The 23,862-nt window shown below is 38.9% G+C and overlaps 1 protein-coding gene across 1 annotated transcript in view; it reads left to right on the forward strand.

Annotated features, from left to right (window-relative positions):
- SLC25A21 (solute carrier family 25 member 21) overlaps nucleotides 1-23,862 on the forward strand; it is a 511,705-nt gene that overhangs the window by 449,512 nt on the left and 38,331 nt on the right. Inside the window, exons 5-7 of the mRNA XM_067737301.1 lie at nucleotides 103-162; nucleotides 4,412-4,519; nucleotides 19,906-20,070. Coding sequence (XP_067593402.1) covers nucleotides 103-162; nucleotides 4,412-4,519; nucleotides 19,906-20,070 — 333 coding nt within the window. The remainder of the gene's footprint in view (nucleotides 1-102; nucleotides 163-4,411; nucleotides 4,520-19,905; nucleotides 20,071-23,862) is intronic.

Below are 23,862 nucleotides of genomic sequence, written 5' to 3' on the forward strand. Positions count from 1 at the left end.
GAATGCTGGTGAATATAATGATTTACTAAAGAAATTTGAGTCAATTAAAAGGTTTGTTGCAGGAAATCGTTATAAATCTCTGGGTTTGGTTTTGTTTCACAGTTTTTCACCTTTGAGCAGTACAAGAAATTGCTAGGATATGTGTCACTGTCACCAGCATTGGTAAGTGAGAGTATTTATTATACTTAAGTGTGTGTGTTATTTCATACAGCAAAATCTGGAAACAAAAACCCTTTTGATTCCCCAAGCTCAGCTACTAAAATATGAATTCGACTTATTCAATGTTCAGCTACTTGTTGAAAGCCATCTTCCTAATAACTCACAATTTGGCCATTTTATAGCTCCCAGTGATGAATTTATGATAATAATGATACGTGTGGAAAGGCCCATATGAGATATGGTCAAGAATATAAAGAGTACATTTGTCAAAGACTCTTTTGAAGCCAAAACATGTGTATGTTTACACATACATACTGCACATATCTATTTATGTGAAAGTCACTGTACCTAAAATTATTTCCTAACAGGTCACTTTTGCAGCTTTTGCTCAAGCTGTATTAACTATAGGACTTCAGGTCACTCTGTGGTCAGATGGAGGCTGAGGGGCCTTTTATAGTTGGGGAGAACAGTGATCTTACAATGACACATCTCAACTATTACATGAAAGTCATTTGGTGATTTGAACATTTGCCGATGCCACTCCTTTCCTTCTTCGTGATTTCGCTGCTTTTCACAAAACAAGTTAAATAATATTGACCAAATAGGTTCTATCAATATGCATGCAGCGAGAGCCCCAGAGAGAGCCAATGCACTAATTTCTCCCCCAAACCTGCAAAGCAAAACAAAACTAAACTAAACTAAACTAAATCTGCATTGGCCCTCCAATTGGCAATGTGTCTTCCAACGTCCAGGAAAATACTCCAGTTTACCTGCTGGAATGCACCTTAGAACTCAGCCAGAGGGGCAGAGTTCTGAGCTTCAACTCTTTCATTACTTTATTTCTAAAGATTCATTAAGAAGAAGTAGCTGCTATTTAAAAAATCATACATACTCCCTTTCTAGGAAGAATCCAATTAAGAAACCTAATAGTGTCACTTTGTTTTATGACAAAGAAACCTCTGGTCCAGCCTCCTGCTTAAACAAGGGGGCTGTGAAGCGGCCTCTCATGGAAGGAGAAGTGGTAGCATGAGTCCTGAAATAAGCTGAGATTTTTTTTTAATTCCTCAGTGTCTTCCCTGACTGTCTCCCTTTACTTTGAAAACATCTTGTTAAAAAGAGGATTAAAAACTCCCTAGCGGGGCTTCCCCGGTGGTGCAGTGGTTAAGAATCCGCCTGCCAATGCAGGGGACACGGGTTCAAGCCCTGGTCCTGGAAGATCCCACAAGCTGCGGAGCAACTAAGCACGTGCGCCATAACTACTGAGCCTGTGCTCTAGAGCCTGCGAACCACAACTACTTAAGCCTGCGCGCCTAGAGCCCATGCTCTGCAACAAGAGAAGCCACCACAATGAGAAGCCCACGCACAGCAGTGAAGGGTAGCCCCTCTCTGCAACTAGAGAAAGCCCGTGCGTAGCAACGGAGACCCAACACAGCCAAAAATAAATAAATAAATAAATTTTAAAAAAGAAGAAGAAGCCAATTCTAAAAAAAAAAAAAAAAATCTTCCTAGCAAAGGACAGTAAAATGCAGTTTCCAGAGGGCCATGGCTGATCCTGTGTCAAGCATTGGTACCGTGTGAGAGACTGCACTTCTGTCTTGAGAATTCAAACAGAAAAGCATTCGGCTACCTCAGCTCCTCTCACCGAATTCATGCAAACTGTATACAGTTTTTCTCTTTTCTTGAACTCATTTATTACAGTTTCTTTTTGATACAGCTAGACACTTAAACAGCCATTAAATGTCCCCTAGTGCTCTTACATGAAAAGCCTGGGAGGCTGGGAACCCAACAGTTACCCCTGGTCTCTGGAACAATCTGAGTAACATGATCCGCTGATAGCTGATCAATTCTTTTGACGAGGGACTGCTGAACACTAGTTCTGACAGCAAATGTAGCTGAGTTTTATAGAAGAACAAAAAAGTGAATTACTTGGAAGATTGCGTATAGTAATAAAAACTTGAACATCTGGATTTTAGCTTTTTCAGTCAGAAGAGTTTGGGACTAGTATTTTTTTTTTTCTGCCTTTGGATTCCATGATGGAAGTCTGAGGTAAATGAATAAAATATTTTGTCTGTTACCCTATACAAATATGTTTAAAATTGTAATAAAGGGGCATGAAAGGAAACATTAGTTATCCCCTCTCTCCTAGAATCTGTATACAATCCCATTCTTCCTCGTCATGCAACAGTAACAGTGGTTTTGTACAGCACTTTACAAAAGGCCTTCACACATTATTTTGACCCTCAGAATAACCGTATTAAATCAAAGATTAGATATTGTTGTCTCCATTTTACAGATGAGAAAACAGTGGCTTATAAAAGACTCAGTGATTTTTTTTTTCATGGAAAGGCATTTTATTTTAAATATAGCAGTGTGTACATGTCAATCCCAAACTCCCAATCTATCCCCCTCCCCTAACCTTCCCCCCGACCATAACCATAAATTCGTTCTCTAAGTCTGTGAGTCTGTTTTGTAAATAGGTTCATTTGTATCATTTTTTTAAGATTCTGTGTGTAAGTGATATCATGTGATATTTGTCTTTCTCTATCTGACTTACTTCACTTAGTATGATAATCTCCATGTCCATCCATGTTGCCACAAATGACATTATTTCATTCTTTTTAATGTCTGAGTAATATTCCATTGCATATATGTACCACATCTTCTTTAAAAGACTCAGTGATTTAAACACAGATCTGCAGCTAACACACACGGTGTTTTTGTGTGGATTATGAAAAGGTGCCCCTTTCTCCTGACTGATGCCTTTCTGGCTTGGCAAGTAGGCTGCAGGCTGATTTCAGCCTCCACATGTAACTTTGTGCCCAAACTACTGTACATGGCATCTCTGGTCACACAGCCAATAAAGTGGCAAAACCAGAACCTAAACCCAGACCTCCTGGCTCTGGATCCTGCCCTGGTTCCACCTTGCCTCCCCTTCTAAGGTTATAGAACATTCCTTTCTCCCTTTTCTCTTTTAGTCTCCTACTTTGAAGAAATTAGAGACTCCGAATACAAGCGTCTCTTCTTTACTCTTCACTGACTTTTTTTTTTCTCCTAGTTGTATACAGTATTACCTCTTCCCCTGAAATTAGAGCTTCAGCACCAAAGAATTATTTTTTTCAGCATCTCTTTTGAAGGTTTGAGGCTTTGTTTCATTTTGTTTTCCTGCTGTGTGTGTTTGTGTGTGTGTGTGTGTGTGTGTTTTAATAGTTGTGGTTATTTTTGATACAAAGTTTCTGAAAATCCTTTAAGCATTCTACTCAGTGGAAAATTCTAGAAAGTTGTTCTTTCCTACTGCAGAAGTTCTTAACAGATAACAAATAAGAACCTGATACACAGCCACCTTTTTTTTTTTTTTTTTTTTTGCAATACGCGGGCCTCTCACTGTTGTGGCCTCTCCCGTTGCGGAGCACAGGCTCCGGACGCGCAGGCTCAGCGGCCATGGCTCACGGGCCTAGCCACTCCGCGGCACATGGGATCTTCCCGGACCAGGGCACGAACCCATGTCCCCCACATCGGCAGGTGGACTCTCAACCACTGCGCCACCAGGGAAGCCCCACAGCCACCTTTTGATAAATGTTCTAGATTTTATCTGAGCCCTTCAAGACAACCTATTTATCTCTGACCTCAACTTTTATTCCTCAGCTTCTAGGTCTAGAAGAATAGGGCAATTATCAGTTTAAAAAGTCAGATAAAGGATTAATTTTAAACTGTTTTCTTTTGTTTCTTAATTTCCTAGAATAATGACTCTAAGAATATGGCTATACATTTAAATATTTTTGGCTATACTGTTTGGTTACCTGAAATTTAGCTTTTTATAAGCATTTTATTTGTGGTTCTCCTCCTTGAATTTCTTATATGCTCAATAAATGTATTTAAGTAGGTGTTTAAAAGTGAAGTTCTCCTTTTCTGAGTCAAACTCTCTTTTAGTTGTTACATGTGCAGATGTTTTAGCATCCACCTTAAATAAGTAAAACAACCTTTCTTTTCATTAAAGGACAAAGTCATTGTTGATGGGGCTTTGACATTTTATTTTGAATTGTTAGGATGTGGTTTGTGGCTTCTGTAATTTCTTCTTCATGAATTGTCAGCATCTAATCAAGATCTAAAGCTGTTTAGTAATGGTATATGGTGCATTTATGTGAGTTTCTCCATTCTCATTATAACATTCAGCTGCATAGTGTAATGAGTAGGATGTTTAACCCCATACACATGATGACTTGTTTTAAAGTATTGATTGACTTAATTTTTCTAGACCTTTGCCATTGCTGGATTGGGATCTGGACTAACAGAAGCCATTGTGGTCAACCCTTTTGAGGTAGTAAAAGTTGGCTTGCAAGCCAATCGGAACAAATTTACAGAGGTAATCATTTAATGTTTTCCTGTTGTTGATGGAATGTAAAAATTATTTTTCAGAATATAACATCAAATTATGAACCCAGCCCATAGCCACTTGTTAAAGCCATAGTAACTTATTGTTAAGGAAGTAGCATAAGAAAAAGTCAAATTTCTTCCACAAGGAAAGCATTAACAAAAATGCACTAAATTCTGATGGACGCCATAAAGCAACCATACTCCAGTAAAAATTAATTTTAAAAAAAAGTCTAATGGACAAACACATGTTTAGACATTTTTATTATAGAGTTGTAATGTAATCTATAATGACTTGTTTGGAAATGTTTTCTGTACTTTTGGCAGAACTTCTATTTCACATTTTACTAGAATAGACTATAGCAAAAACCACTAGGATGATAATATTGCTGTGCTTTTAAAAAAAAAATTATGAAGTCATTTGTAAAATTACCTCACACTTTTCCTGACTCCACACACTGCCCTCCCCCAAAGATTCTGATAATCTGTCAAGCTTGTCTTTTGGTTAAATCTGAATGAGCATACTACTAAACCTGTGTAGACGTTACCACTTGGAAATGATGGGTCTTGACATTTAGTCACTGGTACATGATGTTCCATGAAGACAGCTTGCCTTGGTCTGTGCTGCCTTCACTTCCTCGAAGTTGCCGAATAATTCCCTTTAAACCACCAAGTCCAACTGTTCTTGTTTTATTCTTTTGGGTGCCAAGCCCAAGGTAGGGAAAAAATAAGGGGATTGGCAGTCCAGGTCCTTTCTTAGCATTTGAATTTACTTCCACAACTGGGTAGCACGTGGTATAAATTGGTTTGGAGTATCTGCTGACCTGAATTTCTCCATAGAAAAGTTCCCCTGCCTACTACTTAAGCATCTGCTAATGGGTGGAGACCCCCTCTCACTCCCACCCCACTTCCTGCCTGCTGCTACTGCCTGAGAGCTCCCTGGCAGCTTCTTGAGCAGGGGTGTGTGAACGGAGAGGGGGCCCCTACTCACCTGTAACTGCCAAGAGCTGCGGAGGACAGGGTTGGCCTGCTACAGCAGATGGTATCTACTCAGAGGATGTCAATCCTAATTAAGGAAGATATTTTGTTTTAAGTTTCAAAAGATTGTCTTAATTGCAGAGATATATAGCACTTCAGAAAAGGTTGGAAAATCCTGTATTGCCCTAGTCTCTGTTTCTGTTTTGCTTTTTCTCTATTCTTCCTTTAATGATGGGAAAAGATGGCAAGGACCAGGAACAAATAAAAAGAAACACTTTTAAATGTCCTGTCAATATGGAGCATTAAAGACAACCCCCATGGAATCTGCTCAAGGAAAATTTGGCTGGGAGAATTACCAGGTAGAAGAAAACTTGGGGCTCCCCATTCAGTGTCCCATTTTTACCCATTTGGAAGCTTGTCTTGGGGCAGCAAGGAGTGAGCAAAAGAATACACAGGCCTGGGCTTCCCTGGTGGTGCAGTGGTTGAGAGTCCGCCTGCCGATGCGGGGGACACGGGTTCGTGCCCCGGTCCGGGAAGATCCCACATGCCGCGGAGCGGCTGGGCCCGTGAGCCATGGCCGCTGAGCCTGTGTGTCTGGAGCCTGTGCTCCGCAACGGGAGAGGCCACAACAGTGAGAGGCCTGCGTACCGCAAAAAAAAAAAAAAAAAATACACAGGCCTTCAAACTGCAGTCCTTTATCAAGACAGCATGCAAGCAGAGGAACACAAATGGGACAGAGCACCAAGAAGCACTCACAGGAATGAAAATAACGAAGTATCACAGCACCCCTGCTCATGCCTAATGTTCTTTTTCTCTCCTCTGCCCTCAGGAAGGTTCTACACTGAGGCCATGTAAGAGCTGCTAATGTTTTGCACATGCTGAGGCCTTGCTAGAACATGGTAAACACCCTTCCAGCCCAACACAAGAATGCTACATGCGCACATGCTCCTATAGTTCATTGACACGAGTGTGGTCTGTGTAAATAGTTTATGTATATACAGCCATTTTTCTAAGTGGGGGAGGATGGGGAACTTGTTTGAGGTCGTTTCTTTTGCAGAATCCACTGAACTGGATTCATTGTCAGGTATTTACTTAGACAAAATAAAATCTATTAGGTACCCTATAAAATATTTGTCGTATTACTTCAACTAGTCAGAACTTGGTAAAACAGAGATCACATAGGTCACACATGTCAGCATTTTGTTTCCAGCAACTGTCAGGATTCAGTAGCTGATCAGAGGTGGCACTTTATTGGTCAAAGGTGCCAATATTGATCAAATTGAAAAGTAGTTAGTGCATAGTCAGTCACCCAACATAAGGTCATGGGACTATGCCTATTACAAAAAAAAATCTGAGTGAAAGGAATGACGTGATAAGAATAGCAAATTTCAAACTGACAAAGGATTAATCTCTAAAATATACAAGCAGCTCATGCAGCTCAATATCAAAAAAACAAACAGCCCAATCCAAAAATGGGCAGAAGACCTAAATAGACATTTCTCCAGAGAAGATATACAATGAGGTATCACCTCACACCAGTCAGAATGGTCATCATCAAAAAATCTACAAACAATAAATGCTGGAGAGGGTGTGGAGAAAAAGGAACCCTCTTGCACTGTTGGTGGGAATGTAAATTGATGCAGCCACTATGGAGAACAGTATGGAGGTTCCTCAAAAAACTAAAATTAGAACTACCATATGACCCAGGAATCCCATTACTGGACGTATACCCTGAAAATACCCTGACAAATAATTCAAAAAGAGTCATGTGCCACAATGTTCATTGCAGCTCTATTTACAATAGCCAGGACATGGAAGCAACCTAAGTGTCCATGAGCAGATGAATGGATAAAGATGTGGCACATATATACAATGGAATATTACTCAGCCATAAAAAGAAATGAAATTGAGTTATTTGTAGTGAGGTGGATGGACCTAGAGACTGCCATACAGAGTGAATTAAGTCAGAAAGAGAAAAACAAATACCATATGCTAACACATATATATGGAATCTAAAAAAAAAAAAAAAGTTTCTGAAGAACCTAGGGGCAGGACATGAATAAAGACATAGACATAGAGAATGGACTTGAGGACATGGGGAGGGGGAAGGGTAAGCTGGGACAAAGTGAGAGAGTGGCATGGACATATATACACTACCAAACATAAAATAGATAGCTAGTGGGAAGCATCTGCGTAGCACAGGGAGATCAGCTTTGTGACCACCTAGAGGGGTGGGATAGGGAGGGTGGGAGGGAGATGCAAGAAGGAGGAGATATGGGGATATATGTATATGTATAGCTGATTCACTTTGTTATAAAGCAGAAACTAACACACCATTGTAAAGCAATTATACTCCAATAAAGATGTTTAAAAAAGAATAGCAAATTTCAGATCTAGACATTTAAAAATACCTACCAGTCATTTGGGGCAAGTGCAGCTGTTTTCTCTGTCTTTTGTCGAGAACTCATTAACTCCAAAGCCTACGTCTATTGACTAGCACGCCCTTTTATCCAACAAGTGATACCCTTTTGTTAATCTGTACCTGTGTTGAATTAATCCAAAACAATGTTAGGTGCGCTCACTTCAGCATCTGTATGGCAAAGAATAATTAATACTTTCTTCATTCTCAGGCTTTGTAGGTTGTCAAGAATTATGGGGTGGGTGGGCGGGGAGAGGAAGAGGAAGAGAAAGGGAGGAAGAAAGGAATTAAATTTTTTTTTTTAGGAATTAATTTAATGCCTAAAGCATTTAAAGATTATGCTTCCTTTTTTAAGAAAAAAAGTTTTAATTCTGGTATAAAGTTTTAATTATGTATAGATAATGCATATTTATGTTAGGAGACACCAAAAAAACTACATATTTCTGTATGTACATATAAGTGTACAGATGTACTAAAAATGGTCTAGACTCTCAAGCAGTGCTGTCCAAAAATAGAAATATAACATGTGCCACCTATATGTAAAAAGGTAAAAAGAAACAGATGAAATTAAATTATATATTATTTAACCCAGTATATCCAAAATATTATCATTTCAAAATGTAATCAATAAACAAATTATATGAGATATTTTACACTCTTTTTTCATACTGGATATTCAAATCTAGTGTGTATTTTATGCTTACAAGCACGTTCCAGTTTAAACTAGGACATTTCAAGCACTCAGTAGCCTCATGTGGATGGTGATGTCCTTAGAAGACAGTGCAGGTCTGGAGGAATTCATACAAACTTCTCACTTTGGCTGCCTCTGGAAAGGAGACTGGAAGGGGAGAGAGGAAGATAAGAGTTTTAAGGGAAGAGCTTGGTGCGTTTGAATGTTTAACATGAGAATGTATCCAGTATTATCTGTAAACATTTACATTAGAAGGTAACACTTGCTCACTGTAAAAATTTAGAAAATACAGAACCGTATAAAGAAAAGTAAGTAATCCAAAAGAAATGTTCTAATGGCTCTGCCGGGTTAAACCCACCTCAGGGAGAATCTTTTCAGCTAATTCAGGTGGGAATGACTTGCTGACCCATCTTAGGACACAACCTTGCATAATTCTGGTTCTAGTACTTCATTTATAGTAGCAGGAACCCCCATTTTTCCTGCTCTGTAATTTCTTAAAGAGCTTAAACCTTATGTGCAAATTATCAAAGAACATATATAAACAAAGCTGTCTAGAACAGAAAGGCAATTGGTTTGGGGAGCAAAAAGCCATAAGGGTTTGCGGAGAGATGTACCCATCAAGCTGTTTACCATTTCCTAACAGTATGGCCTTGAACAAGTTACTTGCAGTTCCCTCTGTGGTAAAATGATGGTGATCAGTCCAACTACATTACAACAAGGTATTTCTATAAGGAGATAGAAACACAAGTCCCGCAGGGCCATCTAAGTTACTGACTTTGTGACAGCCCCCTGCTTCCTACTCTGACCATAGCCCAGTTTCCTCTTTTGTTAGGGAAAAATAATAGTAATGGCCACATCAAATGGTGTAATAGGGTTAGTTGAGACATGTATATAAAGCTGTCAGTACAGTCTGTCATGTAGTGGTGGTTTAATAAGTGTTAGTAGTTATTATTACGACCTGCTTTTTATGAGAAATTAAATGTGATAGTATACCCAAAGGTCTTAACACAGAGCCTGGGACATGATAGGCACTCAACCAATGGTAACTATTTCTAGATGCAAATTGATCTTATAAATCCTTAAAGTTGACTAGAGACAGATCTATCTTGAGATATTGCTGCAATGAACAGTCACACCTGACTCCCAGTTGTGGGCTCAAAAACAGCTTACTGAACAATGGTTCACCTTAGGTCATTCCCAACTGCCAATGCAATCCATTCAGCCTGAATTCTTTATCAGGGCTTAAGGGCTGGCAGCCTAGTTACAGTGCCTATTGACAAGGTCTTTAAACTTAGATGCAGGTCTGTTATCATAAACAATAGTAGTTGGGTACCTGTTTGCTCTAAATAACTTGCATATAGCAGCAGAAGTTCAAGAGGAAACTAAAAACATTTGAAGCCACTTTGGAAAGAGTTCTACCACAATCAAGATATTCTTCCTCAAGAATAGTCATATAAATTGAACGTGGATTCTTGATCAAGCCTTCGCGGCCGCTTCACCTGGAGGCTGTGAACTAAGCTCATTTTCAGCCTTTTCAGTCAATTACAGCTGCCAGCTGTGGTGAAACACTAAATAGATGGGCTGCATGGAGAATGGCCAGATGGCTTGACAACACCTTTACAAAAAGCAGAGCAGTTTCCCCAGAGGCTTATTTTGCAGGGAGATAACTCTTGCTGCTCCGCCAATAGTATGAGTTTCTCAGGCCACAGGTCTGTGGCTCAGCCTTTCTACCTTCCTGCCTTAGATTTGAACCACCATGGATTCGTACACAGTAATTGTGGATTTTCCTATTTCGTCAGCCTGAGGAGGTGAGTCTGCGTGGTCCTTTAAACATGAAAAGTTCCCAAGAAGTTCTCTGTAGTGGAAGATAGCCTAGGGTAACAGTAGTCAACATGACTCTTAATATTACACTTAAAGTCTTGGAGGCGATGGTAGAGTGATAAAGATGGAACAAAAGGACTGCCGTGGTCCCAGGTGCACAGAGCGTGGTCTAGAAGGAGGTTGTGGAATGTAGGTAGATGTCCATTTGGCCCTGTGGGGAGGGAATAGTTGGCAAAGGGCCAGAATGGGGCCCTCTGAACCATGGGGTCCAGGAAAGGCGCCCCTCTAGCTGGGATCCACGGGCAATACTGGCTGAGAGCAGAGGCTGTGTGTGCTGTGTTCTTGGGGCCCTCAGTGAAATTCCTGACAGGATTTCCCAGGAATGGCAGGTACGCCGCTGGCTCCAGCTGCCTGTGTTCACCCCTCTGTGCTCTAGGACTGATTTTCTAGGCAGTCAGAGGTATGTTATCCATAAAATATGCCGTCCCTCCCAGTAAGCCCTAAACTATGCTAGAAATGTAAAGGAAATTGTGGTTAATTTGCTTATTGATACGTCCCTTATATCCTTCCAGCTTCTGTATAAAGTATTTCAATAGGTGTACTTGTCTTGCCTCCACTTTTAGAATTACCACCATATCAGTCAAAGACTGTAATCCCTGCCACACTTCCTTCAATTCCAATACCAGAATCTTGGCCAGCATCTTAAAATTCACAGTGAATAAAGTAAACCGGTCTCTAAATACGCTTGACCTTCTGTGGGGAGCAAAATAATCACAGCTTTGTCATGCTCTGGTTTGGTTCAGTGGGTATAAAAACATGTTCAGATAAAATCAGGATAGATCCAAATTTCCCCCCATCCTTCAAACTAAACCCAAGCAAAGTGTCGTTCTGGTCTGTAGTCTTTTTGGCTTAGGACTAGGCTTGCCCAGGGATTTCTCCATTGGAGATGGTGTGTATCCCCAGTCTTGCCAAAAGTGTGACTTTGTAGCTTGTTGTCCTGCTCCCTCCTAACTAGGTGCATCGTTTTTTCCTGTACACTTAGAAGAATGAGAAGTCCCCTATCAATTATGCTAAGCCAAGTGGTGTTTTGCTGGCATGCTCTCTGCTAGCCTGGAAAATGTGAATTTCTCTCCAGGAGCAAAATCTTGTATGAATTGTTTCCCAGTTTTTCTCTCCACTTTGAAATCTACTTCAAAGTTATTATTTGGCTAACGGGTTATGTTTTCCTTCCCTTGAGGTCTATAGGATTTACCTCTGATGTGTGGATGGGGCACAGGTTATCCTTCTACTCTGTCATTTTTATCGGCGTTACATATGAACATAATCATTCTCACCCCCAAATAGGAAACTAAACCTTTAGGAAATTGTAAAAGCCTGTTTCATCTCTATTTAGTCTTTAAAGATGTTCAGCCTAAGAAGGGAATAGTCTTCCACCTATGCTCTATGATTAAAACTTAAGGATCAATGAACTGATAGCAAATGTATCATCGATGGTAGAATCTTTAAAGATAAGGATTTTTTAAAAATTAGTTCAGGGTTTGATTCTTGTTTTGGATAACACCACTAAATATAGCTCTACACACTCTATCCTGGGAGCTTAATAATCTAATAGAGACCAGTTAGATCACGTACAGTATCACAAAGCTTAGTGATTATTTTCTCCATAGGCAATTAACAAATGCTTAAACTTAGTCATATTATGTAGAGACAACACAAAGTGAATAGGACTGTACTTTGCAATCCTCTCTTTCCAGAAGGAGAGAAGTTGAGTTATATAGAGAGTGAATGTGTGGCTCTTTTTTCAGAACGCGTGAGAAGCTAGCTTCAAGGGCATGTCAACATTCATGATGACGTATTGAGTTAAGTTCAAATTTTTCCTGCATTACCATGTGAAATCCTGCCTGGAAGCTGTTCAGTACCTAAATTATTTCTTTCCAGTCTATGATTCTTGTAGGCAGAAAAGTGAATTATGTGTATGAATCCATTCCTATAGTTATCTTTCAACAGTGCCTAAGGCAGCAGCCAAGTTGCCTCTCTATTATCATTTACAGAAAATAGACTTCAGTCTTCCACTCAGCTGTGCCAGAAACCCTAGATTTTTGCTTTCAGAATTGAGACTTTGAAGTAATGATAATAGCTACCATTTACAGAACATCCACTATAGGCCAGATACTGTGCAAGATGCCTTACATGTTTTTTCCTTTATTTGATTTTTTAAAGTTGTATCGTTTTTGTAAATTACAAAAGTAATTGTTTTCACAAAACAGGTAATACAGGGCTATGTAAAGAAAAAATAATTGGTGATTGCTGCCACTACCGCCCTGCAATCGCATCGCTCTGGTAACTGCTCTGTCTCCTTCCACCTTTTACAGTGCTCACACGCACCTGATACCTAATCCTCCCATTATCCCTATAAGGTCAGTGGCTCTATCTCTATGTTACGGATAGGGGAAATAAAACCTAATGCAGTTATTAGCTCTAAGGAACTGAGCATTAACATAGAGGTCTCTTTCTAGAAACCACACTGTTTTCACTGGGATAAAGAAAAGTGGGTAATGAAGACGCTTAAGGGAAAATCGTTGTGTTTCTGGAACCATGAAGAAGCAAAGGCTCCTTCCATGTTGCCAGTCCCCTCTGAGTAGTCACCCCTGTGTCCACAGCGCAGTCACCTTCCCTCCTGCTCTGCCAGCAGGCAAAGCACAGGGTCAGCGTCTCGTCCCGTCACCCCGAGGCCCCGTGTTCCTCCAGGCGGTTATTGGACAGCAACTTGGTGTTGACATAGCTTTGTGGCTCAGCATCTGGAAGAGTTTGTTTAAAGCAAATTATTTTCCACTCACAGATTGTTTAAAAATAGGCCTGCTCATCAAATGTAAATTGTAGAAAGAATATAATTATATTTTGGATGTCTTTTTGTCCCTAATCATGCCTTAGTAAAATAAACTGCAACGACAAATTAGTGAAATACCTAAGCTAAAAGAGATGTGTAACTGTGGAATTTTGAGCCCAATTCCTCTTCATTCACTTACATTTTGTTCTCAAATAAAAGGAAGAGTTTTCTTCTTTTTTCAAATTTATGAAAATGCTTCAAGACTTCGAGGAATGGAGAGCTTAAGTGATCTGTCTCCTAATGAGCAAGGGTATTTTCCCACCTAAGTGTAGCAACTGGATATCCTCTTTAAAAAGCAGTATTTTTCTTAAGGCCCAGATACGGACACTCACTTCACTGTATAAAGGTCTCATCCGGTTTGCTTTCCAGTCATGTGAGGAAATCCAGTGCAACACCTTATTCCATTGGCTCTAAAATGCACCCGAGTTCCCCTTGCCATGGGAAACAAGTAAAGGGACGCATGTGGAGCGTGCTGTCTTTGGACATGATGTGCCTAGAGCTCTTCTCTCACTTTAGAGAGGGAGGAAATCCACTGACACACACCCCACGCTTGTGCCTACCGGCCATGCTCTGATAGCTATTTACCCAAGGAACAATGCCTAAAACCTCTGTCCATGATCTCACAAGGTTATCAGAGCCAGCTATGGTCAGTAGTTGGATGGAAGAACTCCAGAAAAAACAGCTGAGGCTGCCATAAGTCATCTCGGTGATTTGTTGGTAATTCTGGGCTCTCAGAGAGTAAGGAATCAGTGTCCCAGAGTGGTGCCTGGGAGCATTGTGTAGGCAATGGATCTTCTCTTTTATTTACGCCTCTTAAGGACTTTTAATTTTGAAAAGAATTGTTTATTGAAGTATGTTGATTTATAATATTATGTTTTAGGTAAGCAGCATAGAGATTTAGTATTTTTACAGTTTATATTCCATTAAGAGTTATTACAAGATAATGGCTATAATTCTCTGTACTGTACAATATATCCTTGCTGCTTATGTATTTTATACACAGTAGTTTGTATCTCTTAATCCCATACTCCTAACGCACCCCTCCCCCTTCCCTCTCCCCACTGGTACCCACTTGTTTGTTCCCTATATCTGTGAATCTGTTTCTGTTTTGTTATACACATGGATTTGTATTATTTTTTAAATTCCACATACAAGTAATATCATACAGTATTTGTCTTTCTCTGTCTGACTTATTTCACTAAGCATGATAATTTCTAGGTCCATCCACATGGCTGCAAATAGCAGAATGTCATTCTTTTTATGGCTGAGTAATATTCCATTGTGTATATATAACACATAATTTTTTTTAATTGAGGTATAGTTGATGTACAATATAAAGTACAGGTATACAACATAGTGATTCACAATTTTTAAAGGTTATACTCCATTTATAATTATCATAAAATGTTGACTATATTCCCTGTGTTGTACAGTATATCCTTGTAGCTTATTTACTTTATACATAATAGCTTGTACTTCTCAATCCCCTACCTCTATCTTGCCCCTCCCCGCTTCCCTCTCCCCACTGGTAACCACTAGATTGTTCTCTGTACAAGTCTGTTTCTTTTTTGCTATATTCACTATTTTGCTTTATTTTTTAGATTTCACATATAAGTGATATCAGTTTTCATTCTTTTTTATGGATGAGTATTATTCCATTGTGTATATACACCACATCTTCTTTATGCATTCATCTGTTGATGGACACTTAGGTTGCTTCCATATCTTGGCAATTCTAAGTAATGCTGCTAAGTACATGGGGTGCATATATCTGTTCGAATTAGTGTTTTTGTTTTTCTCAGATATATACCCAGCTGTGGAATTGCTAGGTCATATGGTAGTTCAATTTTTAGTTTTTTGAGAAACATCCATATTGTTTTCCATAGTGGCTGCACCAATTTATATTCCCACCAACAGTTTATGAGTGTTCCTTTTTCTCCACATCCTCTCCAACATTTGTTATTTGTGGAGGTTTTTTGATGTTAGCCATCCTGACAGACGTGAGGTGATTTCTCATTGTATACCACATCTTCTTTATCCATTAGTCTGTTGATGGACACGGATTGCCTCCCTATCTTGGCTATTATAAATAGTGCTGCTATGAACATTAGAGTGCATGTATCTTTTAAATTTTTTTTTCATGTTTTTTGGATATATGCCCAGGAGTAGAATTGCTGGGTCATATGGTAGTTCTATTTTTAGTTTTTTGAGGAACGTCCATACTGTTTTCCATAGTGGCTTCATCAATTACAGAAATTCGATTTCATGTTTCATAATCATTATAGAATATTCTCATGGGTAGATATAAAATTTTTCAGTATATCTCTCCAAATAAAAAGCAAAGCAAAAATATTTTTATGTTTCTCGAATATGAACAAAGTACCGTACTAGATAGTTAACACAGTGCATGGCACCTAGTAGGGCTCAGTAGGTGTTTGTTGAATAAATTAATGCATAAAAGAACATGGAGTTCCCAGAATTAACAATTGGCAATAGCTGACATCAGAGTTAAAGTATACTTTGAGTTCCTTCCAATGGAAATACTTCTGGCAGGTACCAGTGAACTGAAGATTTTTCTAAATCAACGTGGAGAGCAGTGTGATATTGCAACATTAGCTCCGTTCTGACCCACTTATTCTTCCATGCTTGCAGCTCTGGTGCAGTCAATGAAAGGTATATCTAGGAAAGTTAGAATGCAATTTGGCCCACAGCTGGTAACTAAATATGAAAATTGGAGTGAATCTAAATATTGAAAGGAAACTGAATTTGTGGGTGACCTGCTGGGTTGGATAGGATTGGAATCATTTGCCTGATGATGCTAATCAGTTACCATTTCATTTTGAAATGGAAGCCCAGTAATCAAATAAGTTTAGTAAAACTTGTGTTTACAGAGATCTAGTCAAAATGATTCTGTATTTTCCTAGTGGAAGTCATGTTTTGCCTTTCTAATTAAATATTTGCTTACATGTGTGTGATACAGTGTCTCTGAATGAAGCAAAAAGGACACCTCTAATTCTTACGGGAATTAGAGTTTAGGTTTTTCTTGGTCTCAAGGCCCCAAGCTGCCAGAAAAATATATTTGTATTTATCTGTTACCTGTATCAGTTGGATTATCAAACTCTGAAAATCTTACAGCATGTGTATAACAAGAATGAGTCAACAAGCATGAGAGCACCACTGGATGAGATGTAGAATTCTGCTTAAGCCATTTTCCAGTACTTTCCCCTTAGGAATATTACTTAATCCTTGGTTTCCTCACCTGTAAAATGAGAATAATATACCTGCTGTCCACATTACAGGTTGTGGAGAGAGGCAATCGTATATGATAGGATGGCAGAACCATGCAGAGTATAAAAGTATGAACTTGGAGCCTGAGGGGCCTCAGTTGGAGCTCTGGACCTTCCACTAACTCTGTGATATTGAGCAAGTAACTTAACTTTAGTTTCCTCACCTGTCAAATGGGGATAAAGATAATACCCATCCCACACACTTGTTCAGAGGATTAAGTAAGATGATATATGTAAAGTACCAAGTATCTATGATAATGACGAACATTGATGAGCACTTCCTGTGTTCCAGGTACCTGGTAACATGCATGTATATGCTCTCTAAGGTATAAATAAACTGTGTCAGGTGGAGGCCTGGTTAGTGTGCTTTTCCTTTCCCAACCTTTGCTCCCGCATGGTGGCCTTGCTTCTACAGTGCATAGACCTGTCAAGTGAAGAGTTCTTACCGAGGATGTTTACCAAGCAGTAGGGAAGAGACCATTTTACAGGATCTGCTGCTCCTGAGAGGAAAGCCCTGGGGTGATGACCTAGGAGATCTCTAGCCCAGGAGCTGGATATGGGTGGCTCCCAGAAAAAGCAGACCTATGATCTTGCACTCTGAATGCATTTCTGTAGGAAGGATCATGTCACAAGGGTCCAGGGCTCTGGGAAAAGGAAACCACAGCCAAAAGGAATGAGCAGGAAGAGGCTAGTTATTCATGTCCTTCCTCCCCCTCAAATCAGCCTCCACCTTTTGGTTGTCATTGCCTTCAACTACCAAAGAAATTACCTGTTATTTTACTATTATAACTAGTTTTATTATCTTCATAATTGCCATTATTATTAACAGCTAATGTATAGTAAATGCTTACATAGGGCAAAGTTCATTGACTTATTTATCATCACAACAACAATCCTATGAGGAAGATTCTATTATTATCCTTATTTTACAGATGAATGAAGTGAGGATAAATCAAAGGATAAAATACCTGCTTAAGCTAGCAAGTGATATTTCTGGGATTCAAAGCTTGGGACTGTCTGGCTCTGACCCCCTATTTCTAACTACTGTACTACCCCCTGATTTGCTTAATTATTCACAGCTGAGTTCAAACTCAACAAGGCACTTGAGTCAAAATCCATGTGTTACATTTCTTCGTACCTACCTAACATCCAAGCTGGTAGAAATCAGGCAATGGACCATCAGTAAATGCTATTTGGATTGACATATACACACTACTATATATAAAATAGATAAATAATAAGAACCTACTGTATAGCACAGGGAACTCTACTCAATACTCTGTAATGACCTATATGGGAAAAGCTAAAAAAGAGGGGATATATGTATATGTATAACTGATTCACGTTGCTGTACAGCAGCAACTAACACGACATTGTAAATCAACTGTACTCCAATAAAAATTAATTTAAAAAAAGATCTAATAGAAGTCCTCTCTTTAAATTTTGATGATTTAGCACACTAGATTTTTAAATGATAGACACATCTTTATACCTGTTTTATTTAGGGAAAGCCATGTTAATCTGCACTTTCATTCAAAGTCATTGGTTCCTCTGTTGCTGAAGAATCTAGATGGCCTCTGACCTCCCCATCTCTCCTGCCCTCGGGGCTTCAGAGTGGGTGAGGATGGAGAGAAAGCTTGGGCTAGAAGCAGGGAGGACTGGTGTTGGTCAGTCTGGACCCAGGCAGCCTCACTTCTGCCTAGTTTCTTTCATCCCCAGGAGAGCTGCCTCCTTGCCTTGCCTTTGCCCTCTAGGCTGCCTTCCTCACAACAAGAGAGCAGTGCCTGGGAGTTTGCTCAGCACTTTCAGAGTCTTTCCAACAGAAATGAACTTCTGCTCAACTTGTCCTCAAGTCTCTTTTGAAAACCGAAATAAATAACTGGGGTTGATAGTCAATGTGCCATAACACAAACAAAAAAATCCCATTTTGTAGCAGAGAGAGTGAACTTTAACCTTCTGAGAATTTTTGATTTTCCGATATGAAATGTCTTTTATTGTTTTAAGGTACGTTCTCATGTGTTTTTCTCATGTCACAAAAAAAGGGTTTTCTTGGGATTAATGTAATTTATTGTAATTAATCCTCTTAAATGAAAAGATGAATTTGAGTGTAGAATTGTAGCTAGAGTTTTTAAAACATTTATCAGTAAAAGCTATAGGGTTTACTCTCTAAACAAACTCATTTAAATGTATCAGGTTAATTACATAGCTACAAAGTTGGATGAAAAGCCTTGATTGGATTTGTTCTGTTCTGCTGACACAGCCTTAATTGCACATGATAAGAAAACATGTGAGTTTTAGTCAGTGAGTGCATCAGACTGCCATGATCACTCCAGCAACCTGCTCCAGTGAAATTTCAAATACGCGTCATCTCAGTGCTTGCCTCATGGGAAAAAAATTAAATGCTGAACGTTTCCCCTTATTTACTATTCGGTATTCAAAATTTAAAAGGGAGAGAGATCCTTTGTGCTGTACCTCCAAAAAGGAAACAGTCACTCAACCTTATTTAAAAACCCACATGAATTGTTGTAATTGTACTGTAATGAATTATAAAACTCAGGGCAAACTACAGTGATTTCTTTAGCAAGTTCCAAAAGTAGCACTGACTGGGTTCCAGCAGTCAAGGTATTTCAACCTTAGGTAATCAATCAAAGGGCTGGAAAGAAGTAAATTAAAGGTAACCCAGTACTCTCAACACCATTGATTTATCATTTATCACAGCAAGTGTTACACACACTGATTGCCCACTTTCTTGAGGAAGTCTACAATCAACTGCTATTTATCCACAGCCGATTTCTAACCTAACGCCAGTTTAAACTATTGAGGGAATGGAATCAGGACTAATTGTAACATTCGCTTTAGAAAAATGTAATTAGAAAGGTAAATATTCAGGAGCCAAAAATACATTCCTTTTGGATTATGCACAGTTGTGGATTACCAGTATGGATTACTAGTTTATCTATATGGTTAATCCCCTCTATTAGTGTGGATGATCCAGAATTGGATGCAACTATTGACATGTTGAAAATGATGTTAGTTTATTATATGACATTAGTTTCACTAATTCCATCAAAGATATTTTTTCTTGGTCAACAATCTTCCCTTTAAGGCCTGTTGTTATGCATGCAATTTTGTTTACTTTTGGGGTTTCCTAATTTTAAAAAGCATGAATCTAGGCATGATTATTCATCTTTGGGGAAAAATAAGTCCCTAATAATTTTGGGCTTGAAGGGAAGTTAAAACTGTAATTTATTCTGTTTCACAGTCCCAAAGATGACCTTTCTCCTCTCTCGTGCAGCAACCATCCACCATGAGTTACGCAAGACACATCATTAAGAAGGAAGGCTTGGGACTCCAGGGCCTCAACAAAGGATTTACAGCAACTTTGGGACGTCACGGAGTTTTCAACATGGTTTATTTCGGCTTCTACTACAATGTCAAGAACATTATTCCTGTCAATAAGGTAACTGTTTAATAGATTAAAATCCTGGAGGAAAAATCCTATCAATGATGATAGCTGCATTTGTAGAGTATTTATCCTTCCAAGTCACTGTGCTGAACTCTTATGTCTGTTATCTAAGTTGATCCCCACATCAGCCTTGTTTATTGAGTGTTGTGATCCCTATTTTGAATTCAGAAACAAAGGCTCAGAAAGATCAAGTAAATTGCTCAGAGTCACGTAATAAAGAGCAAGGCAGAGCCTTGAACCCAAGTCTGACACCAAAACTCATCTTCTTGAAGAATAAACCATTATACCTGAATGCTTCACATTTATCACTAATAGGAATTTCTAGAAACTGTTATTACTTAATTTTTATCTCAGAAGCATAACTTGCTCAAGGAAGTTGAAATTCTCATAGTGTAAATAAATTTTGAGTTCATGAGGGAAAATTATCAACCTAAAATTTAAATTTTACCTAGATAGTAATTTTTAAATTCACCTAAGTTAATTAGGGTAAGTAGTAAATCAACTCTTCTAGGATCATGCACTTTTGATATAAAATAATAATAATAATTTTTAATGGTAACTTACAAATGTCAGCAGCCTTTCAACTTTGATAAGATAAAAGTAACACATGATGTGTTTTAAAATGAGCATCTTTGGGGCTTCCCTGGTGGTGCAGTGGTTTAGAGTCCGCCTGCCAATGCAGGGGACATGGGTTCGAGCCCCGGTCCAGGAAGATCCCACATGCTGGGCCCGTGAGCCATGGCCGCTAAGCTGGCGCGTCCGGAGCCTGTGCTCCGCAACGGGAGAGGCCACAACAGTGAGAGGCCCGCGTACCGCAAAAAAAAAAAAAAAAAAGTATTGAAGAACTTTATAAAGAATAAAAATATTTCTAATATGGCTATCACCTGATTCTATAAGGTAATGTTGGTTACAGTTGCCTTTTTCCAGCTATCCCCTGTAATCTAGGCCAGTACTTATCTCAAGTAACAGCTAAATCCAAGGCATGTTCCCCATTAACTATCTGTTGACATTGCCTCATTCGCCAAAATTGTTAACCAGGTTTCACTCTATTTAGAAACCTCATTTTTTGAGTATAACCTCATGTTTTGTTGGTCTGAAATCTATGAATGGCCACAGAATATATAGATCCCCCCACTGACTGACAATTCTGACTCTGGTGGTCCTCAGAGCTCTTCTCCTGTTGAGTTCTTGAAATACAGAAGTAGAGTACAATAAACACTTAGGTCGTGGATGACATGAGAGAGTTCAACTCTACATACATTAAAAAAATGTTTTTAGCAGGAACAGATTAATAATCTTTGGAGCCCTGGGTGAAATGAAAATGTGCAAAAATTAAGAATTTCAAGACAGCAACTGTAGAGCAATAAACCAAGCATGGGGCTCCTCTAAGTGCAGGCTCTGGGCAACTGCACAAGTCACACAGCCATGAAGCTGATGTTTTTTAAACTCTGAGATGAGTGATTCATACAACGTGGGAGAAATGTCCATGCCTCTATTTCTCCAGCTATCCAAAGGCTTGCAGCAGATAGAAATTACACACAATGAAATGAATGATATAATTTACAGATGTTATATAAATAATATATATTTTATTATATATATTTGTGCATGTATTTTAATGCATATGTTATTACAATAACATGAACTTGGTTATATTTAAAGAAGAATTTCAGAAGGATCAATAAGATTTATATATGATTGTGTTACTAATGCTTAAAAAAATCCACGAATGCAAACTTCATTCTACAATTAATCAATACACTTAAGTTTTAAATGTTATGCATTATGAAAAAAACAGAAGCTTAAATATTTATTTATTACTTAAAAGACATCATAGTATTCTGAAATTATGGAAAGAGCTCACTTATCTTGCCAGCTTACAAGGGTCAGATTATATTAGCCCTTATAGGCCGCACTAAGGATTCTTCTGTTTATCTGAAGAGCACTGGGAAGCCAACAAAAGATTTTAAGCCGAGAAATTACCTGATCACTCTGGCTGCAGCGTGGAGAATGGGTGGAATGGGAGTAGTGTGCAGAAGACAGAGTGTAACATGGAAATGATTGTTATGTGCAATGCTGGGGTCTTGGACTACAGTATTCATGGTGAAGACAAGGGGAAGTGGACAGATTTGAGAAAAGTTTAGAAGGCAAAATCTATAGGATGTGGTGATCGAGTCTACGTGCATGTTGATAAAAGAGGTAGTGGGGAGGGATGGTTCCTAGGTTTGGGGCTTGAACAACTGAAAGGATAATGGTGCCATTTGTTGAGAATGAACAAGTTTGGGGGAGAATATTATGGGCTGAGCCTGGAAAACTGAGTTTAACCACATTTGGACTCTGAAGTGCAGATGTTGGATCAGTGATTGCACGTGGGATCTTGAGAGGAGAGCTCTGAAATGGAGATAGACATCTAGACAGCAGTAGTATACCTGGGCGAACATACTTTTACTGGGGAATGATCATGGGCCAATCACTTTACTGCTCTGAGCTTCAGTGTTTTTAATCTGTAAATTGAAAAGCTAAGATTGTCCTTTCTACCTGACAAAATGGTTTTGAGGATTAAGATAAATAATACATGAAGTTGTTTGTGCATTTAAGGTGCCGTGGAAGTGTTAAGTGTGGAGGTGCTGATGACAGGTATGGGAAGAGGAGTAGAGACGGAGGGTGGTGGAAGCAGTTAACGTCTAGAACTGTGTGAAGAACTTTTCCCCAGGACTGTTCCTTCTGCACTTAAATGAACGCTGTGGGGTTAGTTGTGGGTTTTGCTTTCAGGGGTGTTTTGCCTAGAAGAAAGTCATTGATCTTATGTGTTCTGTAATCTAAGCCTGATTCAAAACTGGGAAACCAGTATTCTTTAAATTTAAACCATAATAAATCAGTCCTTTGTGAAGAGGAAGATACGATAATCATTAAAACATGTTGAAGAACGTCATCAAGTTGTTAACCACGAGGAGGAGGTGGTGTTCCTTGAAGGCTTTTTTCCATCTTTGCTCTAGGCTGGCTCTAGCCATACACTCCAGACAGTTTGTTTACAGGGTTATTGTTTCAATTCCCTCACCCAGCAATTGGTCATTCTGTTGTCCCAAGGGAATTTGAGATTTCACCAATTCTGACTTGTATGGGATAATTCTAGATTTTTCTTTAATTTAACATTTTTTAAATTGATAAATTGTCTACCAACTTTTTCCATTTTCAGAGTATTTAATTTTACAAGAAACTGTCCATAATGATCATGTCTGAGGAGTGGAAATGGAGAGTCCTATGCGTGTGTGTTTGTGTGGAGCGGTGGGGAGAGCAGGAAAAAGCAGGGAGCAGTGGAGGGAAAGTACTTTTTCTTTACAGAATTCTGAGCTGTTGGAAGCTTCTACAAGAAGCATGTATTAATTTTATAATAGGAAATAAATCCATGAAAATTTTAATAGAATCTTATAAAACAGAGTACCTAGTTAACTTTTTAACACTTTACTCAACTCTAAGACTGTCTACAGAGGTAAAATAAGAACTTGAAACAGTAAGTTCAGATACCTCAGGTCAGATACCCACCCTGAAGTTTTTAATTTTAACTCTTCAGATTGGTGATCTCTGGTAGATACATTTTTCAAGCTTCACAGAAATATCCTGACCTTCTGTGCCATTTTGTACTATTAAAACCATTTTTGTAGACTTCATGATTTTGCCTGATCCTTCTCAGAATAACTGTCATTTTCAGATAAGGAAAGAAAAACAGGAAGTAAAGACCCAGAACTGAAAGTTACTGACATAATTTATCTGAAGGTATACAGCAGT

The sequence above is a fragment of the Pseudorca crassidens genome, chromosome 1, assembly GCF_039906515.1.
Source record: "Pseudorca crassidens isolate mPseCra1 chromosome 1, mPseCra1.hap1, whole genome shotgun sequence".
Taxonomy (NCBI): Eukaryota; Metazoa; Chordata; class Mammalia; order Artiodactyla; family Delphinidae; genus Pseudorca; species Pseudorca crassidens.